This window comes from Paramisgurnus dabryanus, chromosome 8 (assembly GCF_030506205.2).
Source record: "Paramisgurnus dabryanus chromosome 8, PD_genome_1.1, whole genome shotgun sequence".
In the NCBI taxonomy this organism is placed as follows: domain Eukaryota; kingdom Metazoa; phylum Chordata; class Actinopteri; order Cypriniformes; family Cobitidae; genus Paramisgurnus; species Paramisgurnus dabryanus.
Window position 1 is genome coordinate 9,516,694 of NC_133344.1, and position 13,112 is coordinate 9,529,805.

At 37.2% G+C, this 13,112-nt stretch overlaps 2 protein-coding genes and 1 long non-coding RNA gene across 3 annotated transcripts; 2 read left to right on the forward strand and 1 right to left on the reverse strand.

Moving 5' to 3' along the window:
- Nucleotides 1-1,283: 1,283 nt before the first annotated feature.
- LOC141282490 (paraneoplastic antigen Ma1 homolog) lies at nucleotides 1,284-2,115 on the reverse strand. Its single transcript, XM_073815493.1, has 2 exons — nucleotides 1,374-2,115; nucleotides 1,284-1,300 (listed from the first exon to the last, which is right to left on the reverse strand). Exons 1-2 carry the CDS (start codon nucleotides 2,113-2,115, stop codon nucleotides 1,284-1,286), a joined length of 759 nt encoding a protein of 252 aa, XP_073671594.1.
- A 4,157-nt stretch (nucleotides 2,116-6,272) lies between these two features.
- On the forward strand, nucleotides 6,273-7,343 carry LOC135771871 (uncharacterized). The gene is made up of 3 exons (XR_010543102.2): nucleotides 6,273-6,433; nucleotides 7,012-7,104; nucleotides 7,274-7,343. It is a non-coding gene; the product is annotated as an uncharacterized lncRNA (long non-coding RNA).
- Nucleotides 7,344-8,421: 1,078 nt separating this feature from the next.
- Nucleotides 8,422-11,991, forward strand: LOC135771834 (uncharacterized). Its single transcript, XM_065282210.2, has 3 exons — nucleotides 8,422-8,534; nucleotides 9,883-9,995; nucleotides 10,566-11,991. The coding sequence occupies exons 1-3, from the start codon at nucleotides 8,532-8,534 to the stop codon at nucleotides 11,242-11,244; spliced, it is 795 nt and encodes a 264-aa protein (XP_065138282.1). The 5' UTR covers nucleotides 8,422-8,531; the 3' UTR covers nucleotides 11,245-11,991.
- Nucleotides 11,992-13,112: the final 1,121 nt, after the last annotated feature.

Consider the following 13,112-nt stretch of genomic DNA (forward strand, 5'->3'; position numbering starts at 1 on the left):
ACATTTCTCGGTCTGAGGAGGGAGTGTAAGAGGGCTATCTCCCACCCACTTCACCTCACCGACAGGCTTTTCTTCAAGAGCAGCAAGGTTACTTGTAGGGACTAACCTGTCTGTTACCCACTGAGGCTGTATCCGCATAACATGAGAGGTCTTGGGCCCTGTGCTACCAGTACAAATGTCAGCTAATCTCTGGAAAAAGCTGGCATTGGTACCAACAATCAACGGCGTTTGCTTAGGCCCTACTGGATCGGGACACACCAATGCAAGTACCGAAATCACTTCAGATGAGCCCATTAGCGCCTGTGGGAATTCCACATCCACGACAATATACCCCCGGTAAGGGTAGCTGGATGAGCTCAAACCCCAGATAGCCAACCCATCAAGGTGATTCAATGGTACTTGGGGTAGGTGACTTGAGTACCATTTCTCAAAGACAATGGTCACCTGTGACCCGCTGTCTAACAAAGCCGAACAAGGCTGTCCATTAACCTTGACCTCAACTGTGGATGATGGCCCTACAAGACCAGCTGGTAGAAGACTAGGCTCAGGAACCTCAACTAGGCTTTTCTTGGAAAAACAATTACTCTTCTCTACATCAGTATCTTTCGGTGCTGAAGAGGGTTTTCTTTCTTTGGATTTGCGAAGTACTTGTAAAAGTTTCTGAATGACTAAAGCAGAATTTGTGGCATGCTCACATCTGTTGGCAATGTGGCCATCTCCACCACAATTGTAACAGAAAAAGCCATCACTGTTTTTACCTGCCGATCTTGACGGAGCAAATGAACCACGGCTCACCGGAAACTCTTGAGCACTCGGGCTACTCGCCCCCACACTAAGCACAGACAATTGTTTCTGTAGTTGTTCTACTTGAGCTTTTAGTGCTAGCACTTCTGCATTACGCGGGTTATCTGAGGGCCTCACATCAGATTTGCTTTTAACCTCATCCCTTTCTGAGGGCCGTGACAGACCAGTGCTGCCCAGTTGGAGTCGTAACTCTTTAGCATCTACTTTCACATTGTCTCGATTTGACAGTGAGCCTTTCACTCTGTCTTTTACTGTCTTATCTTTCACACTGGCACCTAGCTTACGTCTAGCCGCTTCATTTTCTTCCTCTTCTCGAATCTCATTAAGAAGTTTAAGAAATGTGGGGGGGGTTTCTTTCCGTTCATGCAGCCGCAATTTCAAAAGCATCAGATCTGATTCAATCGCACCCCTTAACAACTGTTCTACTCGGGCTCGATCAGCTCTCTGAGGCATTAACCCTCCCCTTTTAATCACTAATGTTAGCGATTTTTCTTGTCTACGGAGAAAATCAGACAAGGCCTCTCCAGGCTCTTGTCGAAGCAAACGGAAAGCAAAATATAAGTCCTCACCTGACTCGGAGGTACTAAAAGCACTCTCTAAAGCCTCAATATACTCAAGTGCTGTAGCATCTGGGTTGTTGACTCTTACCGCTTTGATCACCTCTAAGGCTGGCCCTTTAAGGCTCTCCACAATGCGTTTGCGCTTCTCCTTGGTGGAGCAGTCTGTCTCAAAAATCATCAATCTAGCTTGCTCAAGCCAATTCTCACTATTCTCTTCACCTACTGGGGTGGGCTCGATACCTGAAAATATGCGCAAGCGACGGTAGGCTTGACCATCGCTAGTAGGCTTAGTTTTCTCCAACAATTCCCCAATGGCGCGAATAATTGTCTCAGGTGATGTAACATTTGAAGCCAAGGGGTTAATCAGACTCTGAAGGTCAGTGATGCTTTTGCCCTCCCTACTTAAGAACTGAGATAATTTGTCAGAAAAAGCATTCACATTAGGATCCTCATCTTTTACCACAACAATTTTCCAGGTGTCCCCAGAGGATGGCAACACCTCAGATGGCACCTGGGTGGGGCAGATTTTCTCTCTGCACTCACACAATACTAAAAATGTCCCAGGAACTGTGCCTTCTTTCGTTGCGCGAGCCCGCACTCGACCAAAGACTTTAACAGTTTGCACCGTGTCTTCGATAAACGCAACATCAGTGTCAGATGGCACACCGACAAGTAAAATAGCATGTTGGGGATCAATTTTCTCATTTGCGCACCAGCTGCGAAGTTCTTTTGAATGATCGTTCTCTGACATTTTGCTTTTACCTTTAGTTTAGAAGACAGGAAATCCCAGCGGTGCCTCCATTATGTAGCCCCTATCCTCCGCCCCTTTACACAAGACCAGAGTTTACGATAAGGACCTGGGTTCTTTTAATACTAAATGATCTTTTAATCCTGTCTTCTACTAATTAATTAGTCCTCCAGTGATTCACTTCAAAACTGCAAAAACACACATACTCACAAATCAACGTTTAAACACAGATATACTGTATTGAATGTCTTTTGAAATGAATAGTTTTTTACTTGAAATGAAATATGAAATGGAATGAAATATGAATCAATATCAAAATCTGACAATGTAAATGAAATGTAAATAAACAAATAAAATAAATCAAACAAACTTCTGTGTGATTGTCTTTCTTTTAACTGCAACTAAACACTTTTTCACTGTATCACTGCAGGATTATCAATCTTAAATCACCGTAGTGGATTTAAGTCACAAAAGTTATCCACATAAACACCAAACAGACAGTTTAAAGCTTCAGTTACTCAAAGTTATACTTTACAAATGAACGTGTAACTCGTTTAACTTTCTGTAAGCTCAAATAACTCTTTACATCTTTTAACGTATCCAAAAACACATTAGAATTAAAGAAAAGGAAAAGACCGGTCACCTTGTTATTAGTGCACTTGAATCTCTTTCACACGTGCACGCGCACACACATACACAGTACACACATCCCACCCCGTTGCAGGCCTGATACGGAGCTTGAGTGCGTAGTGGCCGGGAAAACAAAACTGGCCCCTTCGCTCTGAAGAGCAAACAAAAAGACTTTTTGGACGTTTACCTCAATCTGGAAGCTAGTGTGCGTTGAAACACATTCACGTTCATCACATTGAAATGGTCCTCAGTGTCACGTGCGTGGCGATGTCTCAGTGTGCAACAGGTTCGATGGCTGTTTAAGCACCAGACGCTCACAAAGTTACCAGACGATGCCCACAGACATCCCGATCCCGAGAAACGAAAGTCCGCGTAATTGTCATGAAAATCCGCTCGGTTAAAGCAGATAATAACAGCAGTTTCAGTCACAATAATACCGTAAGTTATGCTGACGTGCACCGCGTTCAACTCTGACCGAGCCAAACATGCAGAGACTGCAAACTTACTTGAAACAGTACGAAGTAAAAACGATCCACCTCCTCAATGTAGAAATACGAGCAGTACTTCTGTTTACAGCAAGATTCACGTTTTAAACACTCAAACAAATCACTATATATCACGTCTTTCCTCTCGGTAACTTTCTATCGTCTCTCCTCTCTTATCTCTCCAACTTTCTCTGAGCATCTCCCAAACAAACCCTCCCTTCTGACAATCTGATTGGCTCAAAAACATGTCAATCACTTTTTTGTCCAATGAACATCAAATGACAAAACCCCAAACTGATGTTAGACACGTTTTTCTCATGTACAAATCAACCAAACATAATATAGCAAAGTAAACAAAAACAATACATTTTAAACAAAATCCAGTTTCAAAATACATAGAAAATAAAACATTTTATAATACATTCACCCTCAGTAAATAAAGAAAATAACAAATTTATACATCAGGGTTACATGTGTCTTATGTCCCAGCTGCTGTCTGTGAAGAGAGAGAGGAAGAGAGTGAATACCAGAGAAACGAACAGTGTGAACCTCATACTTACCGTAGGCTGTAACCAGCGAAGAGGTGAGAAAGCCAAGTTGAACTAACTGTGTCTTATGTCCCAGCTGCTGTCTGTGAAGAGATAGAGAGAAAGAGTGAGTGACACGACAAAGAACCGTGTGAGCACGAGGACGAAAGCCTCCACGAGGGAGACCAAGGTACGCAACCAGGACATTAACCCCCACACTCATTCTATTTTTGATTCTGCCTCCAGGAGGAAGAAGGAGGGCGCCACGGATAACTAGACTCAGGCCGGACCCTGAGTCCCACGTCCCGGACCCCAGTCGCCCCCTTGTTCCCTGTCATCCTCTCGGCCGTGGCCCACCTGGAGGGCAGAGCCTGATATTAGTTTTAACCCCCCCCTTCCCCATTTCCAAGCATATTTTAAATATTTAATAAATAAAGATTGTTTTAATATTACCTGCTCTCGTTGTTGTCTGGTCATTGGGTTGGCTTTGGAGACCTCCTCGAGGTGGAAGTTGAGAAGGGGCGTGGCTTTAAGTAAAGCATAGCCAGCCCCTGGGCGTGACAATGCCATATCTTAAAATACATCAGTGCCCTTTGTTTGCCCGTTGATTAAGCATTTTTTATCATTACTTTATTATCCTAATTGAGTGGGGAGAAAACTATGCCATATAATCAGAAATATTATATATAGACTATATTTAGGCCAAAGTAACAAATGTGTGCAAAAAGTTACACAAATTACAAAATGATTTGTAAAAGTTACAAAATGCAACGCGAGTCATGTGCGGGGTCTCCTCTGGCACCCATCACGCACCGGGTCTGCTGTTCTGTATGATGTAGCTTAAGTGCAACACGGAGTTTGAAGATGTAAAGAAAAAAAGAAAAACAGGAGAATTAACTTTAAGCAAGTTTGGAGGAAAGTCGGAGGTATGGAACCAGTTATACATTCTCATTCGTGCCAGTAGCCTACGCCGGCTTTGTTTTCCTTTGCTTTTTTAAGTTTTTAATATTTATAATTTCTAACATGGAAACTTTATTGACATCACTCGAGTTAAGGCGATTAGTGAACCTTTCAATTCACTGGTTTCATTTAATTCTATTTTTTAAACGTAAATGTAATATTTTTGTCTTAAGTTTTGTTTCAGTTTGCAATGCCTCCTGCGCAGCGGTGTAAAAATAAGATATTTTTCGACTTTAAAATTCAAACATCATATCCTAAATTGTCGGAATATATTCCATATGTATTAATTTGGATTTATAGATGTTTAACATTAAAATCGATGGATGGGAATAATTTACATTAATTTTTTAAATGCCCAAATGCGCAGGTTCCTTATTGTACATCGAGGCTTTACAATTTAGTTCCTTTCATGTCGTTTTAATAATTTAATTCAATCTTTTTTACTTTAAATGTTTAATTTAAATGTTCTGTTACATTTACATGTGCGTTTAACAACGCGAAACAATTTGGCAATATTTTTAAATAGTTTTTTTAAAAGATTACCCTTTTCTGATATGCAGGATAAGGAGTTGTGATGGAAAAAAAATCATAAATTCTCTTCTGAGACATTGCGAAGCTGATAGATAGGCTACAGATAGCCTAGTAATTCGTTCTATGTGGCTGTGAGTGTGCGTGCTTGTGTGTTATGCTTATACGTAGCCTACGCAGCTTATCGGCTGAATCGCAATCACGTCGTCAAAACAAATCTGATTGGCTAATACACACTGAAATAAATTAAATCATTTTAAAATTACTAAATTAATAATTCTCTCTTCATCACACAGCCCAAACATGACATACAAAATGTCTTGGAACAGTAACAAACAACAATCAGAGATATTTATAAGCTATCACTTTATGGTCATTGCAGTTTTAAATCTTTGCCACCAGGGGGTGCCCACTTCCCGCGCCCATGCAAGGGTTGTCAGGTCAGAAACAGAATGACACACAAACACGAGAAACTTCACAGGTGAGAATTGAGAGTGGCTTTTTAAAAACACCTGCTACTTGTTTCTCAAGAATGGTTTATCATTGTCTTGTCATTAGGAAAATATAAGAAACTAATTTAGGATACAATGGTTACTTTTCAGCACATCAATTAATTTCTTTTCTATGCCACTATTCCTTCTACAGTATGTAGGCCTACATATTTCAAACCCTTTGTTTTCAGTATACAGAGACAAAAGTTAATCCAGTGTTCAGAGTGGATGGTGATGCAAGTTTTATCATAGACAGTAAAAGAAATGGACACAGCGAGTGTGTTGGATTCAACGGAGACAAGTGAAGCCAATTAGAAGCTCACACTTCCGGGGGGTCGAGCGTACTGCGCAGACTCAAACTAAGCTTGGTGACGTGAGCAACCTGTGTGACAATTGTAAGTCTTCTAATAGTTGTGCCAAGAGAAATCTGAATCATCCACCGAATCTTGCAGAAACGGCGAGCGTGAACAGGAGTACATTTTGTATTAAGTATATTTAGTAAATTACTTTGTCATTTTGCATAGTAGCCTATTTATTTATTTTAAAGTTTAACGCCAGTACGCCATATTCTACATGCGCTTCTCCTCCTGTCCATACGGTAATTTCTCTACTGTGCGACAGAGAGTCGCGTGGTTATGACGCAATCGTTAGCATAGTTTTACTAAAACTGCTTCTACTGGGCCATAACGTAAGATACAAGGTAATGGAGCCTTTTATACATTTTCGTGTTTCTTTAGAAATAATTGATGCACAAATTGAGTCTTTAAACGCCTCAAATGTAAAGTTATTCACTGTCAAAGTGACGCCAAAATGAATGCGAGTCAATGGAATGCTAAGAGCAGGTGGGGGTTCGCTAGCTAATGGCGGTGCCCAGGGCTGCTTCAATAAAATATGAAACCCTGCCCCCCTGAGTTTTATAGAGGCTTCATATTGACAGAAAAAAATGGGTCTTTTGTGATGGTGTACATGACAGCATTTATTTGTTCTTATCTTTATGTGTTATGGCTTTAATCATAATTTTTTTAATTGTCAATGAGCTACCACCTACCCTGGTAATGCACCACCAAGATACCATGTTGTAATAGAAATCCGTAATTTACCATTTCTTTTTTGTGAAGCGTCTCCCCTAAAACCTTACAATGCATTTAATATTTGTTTTGTAACCAAATCAAATTCTAATAATCCTAATAATTAAGATGCAGTGTTTTGTATTTCACAATTTATGTTTTCTTTTTAAAAGGGGCTTGTTTTTATTTTATTATGTGTTTTAAATTGTAGGCAGATCAACATGCAATTTGAAGACGCGTGATAAAATACAGAGAGGTGAAGTAGTGTGTCTTTCCAGATCCCCAAATCATTCCCCCTTAAAAGGTAATGAATAGTGTTATGACAAAATTTTTTTAACATTCTTAATTTCTTTAAAAGTTGTACTTGGGCCACAGTTTTCTGTATTTCTAACCAAAAGATTACATTTATATTTCTATACTAATGAAATATGTTTTTCTTTTTCCAAACATTATCAAATGCAATGATCGCTAAGATGAGCCTGAAGAGGAGATTTGGGAAGATGCTGTTTCATAAGTCGCTTTGCCAGATCACCTGTGGTAAGTTTGTAAAACATATATTAAAAATAGGATTAGATCATCTCCTTATCAAAAGTTTTTGATCAGGTCGGGATGTCTGCTAACAAGATGCCTTGCGTTTACATTGACTTATTTCCTTACCTCTTCTTTCTCTGAAGCATTTTCTCCTGTGGTACGCAAGATCTCGCAGACAGCCGTTAAAACAGTCCAGTCTCGTGTAATCTCGCGAGATTACCTCGCTACCTGTATATTCAATTATTATTATTTTTTTATAATTTCATCAATTTTATAATATGAATTTTTGATTTTTTTTCTGAATGATTCACATATTATAAAACATTATTTTATTGTCTCTCTGCAACCATTTACTTCACTGTTGTTTCAACGTTGAATCAACGTTGAACAAACAACTGACGTTATTTCAACCAATTTTCAACGTTGATTTTTAAGCATTTTATTAACCTTTTTCAATTGTTTACCATTCAACGTTGTTTCAACGTTGAACAAACAACTGACCTAATTTCAACCAAATTTCAACGTTGAAGGTCGGTCATATGCCCGCTGGGTTGTCTGTGAAACTGGGGGTACGTATCACAAAATGGTTAAATGATCACAGAAATGTTGTTAATTTTAAAGTTTTAAAGTGTAGTCTTATGTAATTCTGTGAAAGTCATGAACATTTCATGATGTAAATAAGTAAACTGTCTTAAATAAGTCACAAACAATATCTGAAAATATCATATGAGTAAGAAATGCCAATGCCCACGATATTAATATTTATGAATAGGAATACGTACAAATCTGTACATTTGTAAAGCTATTAATGCGTTAATAATTAATGTATTAGTCCTGTCAATACATCAGTATTATATGTTTCAGTGTGTATAGGGCATTCCTCTAGTAGCCTACGTGAGATACAACCACACTTGATGTGAAAAATACACACGTATTCTCATAAGATCACGTTGGACATACACAGTAAACTGCCTCAGGTGACCTGACACTGAGGTTCTTCTTGTTGTTGTCCTATCAAAAAAACCTTAGTTAAATACATTAAGTAAATAGAGATCTGTGACGTTACTGCACCAATCACAATTTAGTTCCTTGCACAAACTCTATATATAGTAAACTTTATTTTCTCCTTATCTTTACATTCGAAGAAACTGCTGTACTGCAGCTCTGAACATCTTTCTTACTCATACTGTAGCAGTCACAATGGTAAGTTCTCTCTTTAATGAGATATGAGTAAACTAAACTGTCAAATTTAAGTGTTTTTATAGTGTTTTGAATGAAATTCATATGTGATGGTCCAATTTGCATAAATAATGGTGAATAAAAATAACAGTAAATAAATGCTTAAAATTTGAAGAAACATTGAGAATAGCAGGATTAATTCCAGGGCTGATGCCATGGGGGGGCGTTGCCCCCTCCACTCCACTTTCCCACCCCCTCAGATCACCATTAATGATGAATGGGATTTTAATGCTATTTAAAAATCACATCTGCCTAGTGTATTGTCTTCCTATAGTGAATAATAAACTAAAATTGCAATATTTTTGTTAAGGACCGTCTGTGAGGCAAGGTCGAATTTCGATTGGTCGCTTGACTAATGTTCCCTCACCTTTATAACATTATGTAAAATTTCTTGCACTGTGGAAAGCAAACACAAAGGCTACGAACATTACATATGTTTTTTGTTGTTGTTATATATAGTAAGATTTTTCAGAGCTCTGTATGTTGCTCATTATAGCTGCAGTTTGTGTGGTTGTATTACCGAGATGTTTGTTTATAACGCTTTAAAACTTAAGGAACGTACCAAAGCTATATGTATTTTCTAGCTGGGAGAATTATATGCATTCATGTGATCGCCCCTTTCAATATTTCAAACGCCCCCCATCATCACCGTAACAACATAAACAAATGGCTTTTGTAGAACAAACATAACTTCGGTGATCCCGTCTCCCCTCGTCTTTAGGAAACCAAAACATTTGCTTTTTCGAGGAGACATTTGTTCCAGAGTTCAGTTTAGCCACACGCCAGACCAATAAACAAACAGAGACCTGTGGCCAGTTGCATAAACATAGCCTTGACATTAAGACTGCGTCTTAAGAATGAGTCTGACTAACTAGCAATTAGTTAGGGCTAATCAGTCTTATTATTTGGATTTAAATTAGACCAATCTACTTTTCTATGTAACATACTTAAAACAGTCTTGAAGAAAAAAAATCACGACTAACTTTTAAGACTACTCTTAGAGGTTTATGCAACCGGCCACAGAAGTTAAGTTCCGCCCAGATGCGTAACCGTGACAATGCGAGTGTGTCAGATGTTAGCATCTATAATCCGGCTATAAGTTACCCACTTACAGCCAAAATAAACTTTAAATTTGGACCATTATTGACATGTGAATATTTCAATCATATTTTTTTGATGTTTTTTGTTTTGCCCAGTCTTTGTCCACTTGATGCCAAATGTAAAATCTGGGTTTTGAAGCTAAATATGTTTGGTATTCTCATACTGAGCAACTACAATAAGCAGTTTTTAATTTTTTTAATTTTAATTTTAGGCACCCATGGTAGCACCGAGAGGACTCATCTTCCTCTGCCTGCTTCAACTAAGTGTTCAGGCGAATGTGAACACGGCAGTCCTCACTAAAATGATTCAGTATTTTAACAATAAGTATGTCATCATTTTGTTTATGATTTAAAAAAATGACAGCATCATGTCAGTTAAATTATTAAAGTCGCCATGAAACGGAGGTAGAGATTGTCTTTTTTCTCCATTGGTGACGTATCCAAGTGAAACAGACTTAATAAGGCAGAGCTGTATTTGAATTCGTCCATCAAGAACTGATTGAATCATTTGAAGTTGGGTCATGTTGCTAATTGCTAATCGCTGCGATCTTTTCCCGGACCCCGCCCACCTGCCATACTGACTGGAAGTAAAGAGAGATCGTTTTGAGGAGGGGAGGAGATTTGCGTTTTTTGATTAAAGATTATAACGGCATATGACGTTTTTAAAAACAATGAAGCTCACAGATAAGTCATTTGTTAAAAAAAATACAACGATATTCCAAAACAAATTAGTTTTTTCTTTTAATTTCATGGCGACTTTAAAATTGCTTAGCTGTGTGGAATGTATAAAGTCCATAGAGAGTTTTTTTTTTTTTTTTTTTTTGAACAAGAAGAAATACATTCTTTCTTAAAAAAAAACTGTGATAATCATATTGTTTTATTTAATATCTTTCAGTGTTCAACCCAAAACAAAGCCTGATATTCAGTATGCAATAGCGATCAGTGTCCCAGAGAAACAGTGCACAGATGAAACTTCTTCTATTGAAACTGTGTTCAGCAGAGAAGACGCAGAAAAAGTACAAACAATTCTCACTAATGGTCAAACATGTGAACTTTGTACAAACTCACAGAATGTAATTGCTGCAAGGCCAAAATCCGATAAGATCCATGCCGAGTATGTTCTGCTGTATCCTCCGGGCAATTCTCCTATGGACAAACTTTTAGAAAAGGCAAAGGACAATGACTGTGTGGTTTTCTATACTTACAACTCACCTTGTGTGACAAAATGCATTGATGGTGAGAGGAGCATTTTGGAGGGCCTTTCAAACTGGAAAAATAAGCGAAATCAGGGACTTAATGTTTTTGTTTTTCATATTGTCTGGCATAAGGATGTTTGGAGAAGTGACCTATCAGAGGAATTCAAAAAGATTGATGAGAAAGTTCCCCTTTATCAATGTTATGGAGCTGAACGAATGAACTGTTTTAAATGTCGAGTTCAACAAACAACCAGTTATTGCCTGGATGTCCAAGATAAAAAACAATCACTAAATTACTTTCTTGATCTAATACACTCTTATCCCGAATTAGTTGATTTTGCTAGACAGTTGCTTGGGAACCTAAACCTAACTAAATAATTTTAGTTTTGGAACACATTAAACTAAACAGGTAAGTTGTATTAACATAGAACCTTTAGTCGGTGCAGACAAATCAAGTTGGCATTAGCAGTCATTACTAAAAAGCATTAGTTTACATTATGAAAATAGTAAATTTTACTTAACATTTTTGTAGTTCAGTAAACTTAATTTTAAGTTGATTTAATTTGTAATATCAAGCTTACATTATGAAAATATTAAATTTAACTTAACACTTTTGTAGTTCAGTAAACTTAATTTTAAGTTGATTTAATTTGTAATATCAATTGCTCTGTCCAACATCTACACTTATATAATTAAGTTAAAAGATTTTCTATTTCTAAACTTTTTAACAGAAACACATAAAAAACTGCAATTTTGACATGTATTGTCAGTTGTGTGGAGAGAAATACATTAAAATGTGCTAGCAGCGTTCATGTAAGTCAGGGGTCTCAAACTGGCTTGGGGCTTTTCTGAGATTGACATTTCATCGGAGGGCAGCAGGGCTATTTTAAGGTTAAAAAGTACAATATTTCTGTAAATGTACTGTTTAAATTCTATTAATGTTTAATAATACTTGAAAATGAATAAGAAGTGTTTTTTATCTTTTAAATATACATTCTTTATAAAAGTAAGTAAATAATTTATTAACCTTATCTTTAATAACTAAGGCCTATTAAAACCTTGCACTAAACTAACACACTAAATTTCTGTATACATTTATAAACTATTATAAAAAAATTACCATTAGTAAGTATTTGTGTTTTGATTTATTTTGGATTGTTTTCAGTCATAATATTGACTTCAGTATGTTCCATCTTTGTTATTCCACAGTTTTAATGAATTTGCTATTATATGTGGAAAATATTAATAAGTTGTAGTACTGGATTATAATTCATCAACTTTAAGTTTATTCAGGAAGAGACACTGTAAAACAATTAAACCTCAGGTGGTGTTGTTAACCCGATAAACTAAGTTTATTTATGAAAAGACACTGTAAAACAATTAAACCTCAGGGGGTGTTGGGAACCCAAATGTGACCCGTAGATGAAAGAGGTCTTCAGATATACAACACTTTGATGTGTTAATCTATTCATCACAAAGGTTTTTGAACTGTTAGCCTTTTTGCTCACATCACTGAGTATCTGCTGAAATGTAATGTATACATATTATGGGGTTCTAAGATTGTGTTTTACATACATATTCATGTGTAATATTATTTTAAAGGTCATGGTGCGATGAGTAAAAAGGTCTCATTTCTATATATCTAAAATAAGATGGTTCAAGGGGTTAGATAGAAGATGCATTTCTTTAAGAGGTGGGGTTTTTGCCAGGACACCTCTGGCTATTTTGACCAGATGTTCTTTAGGAACATTTGGTGCAGGTCAAACTGGACTTTGTAGTTTTACGATGTCTTTGTCTCACGCTGTGTATAAAAGGTGGCCTGGCTAGTTGTTCGGGGAGCCATTCTGTACTCAGAAGCTCCCACACTACGTGTGTATTCAAACCTTATGGAGGATCCTGTAACCAGGAGCTTCCACACTTTTTGTGTGTAGTAAAACATAATGGAAGAAATCTTTAACAAGAATCTTCCTAGACCACTTTGTGTGTCTTTAATTGCCAGGTATGCTTTGTATTTTGTGAAATGTTCATTTTTCTATGCTGATCTTTAAGTGAATGTTTTGATATATTTTTGATGGATTTGAATAACCAAATTATTGATTTAAGTGTAACCTGCCTGGCAAAATAAATTGTTAATCTTTATTCATTCTAAAACTTGTCAAATCTTTATTATATTTTCAGGGGTTAAGTTAGATGTATTGAAGGGGGCATAGATTAGGAGAATTGCCTCTATTGAAAATATTACTGGA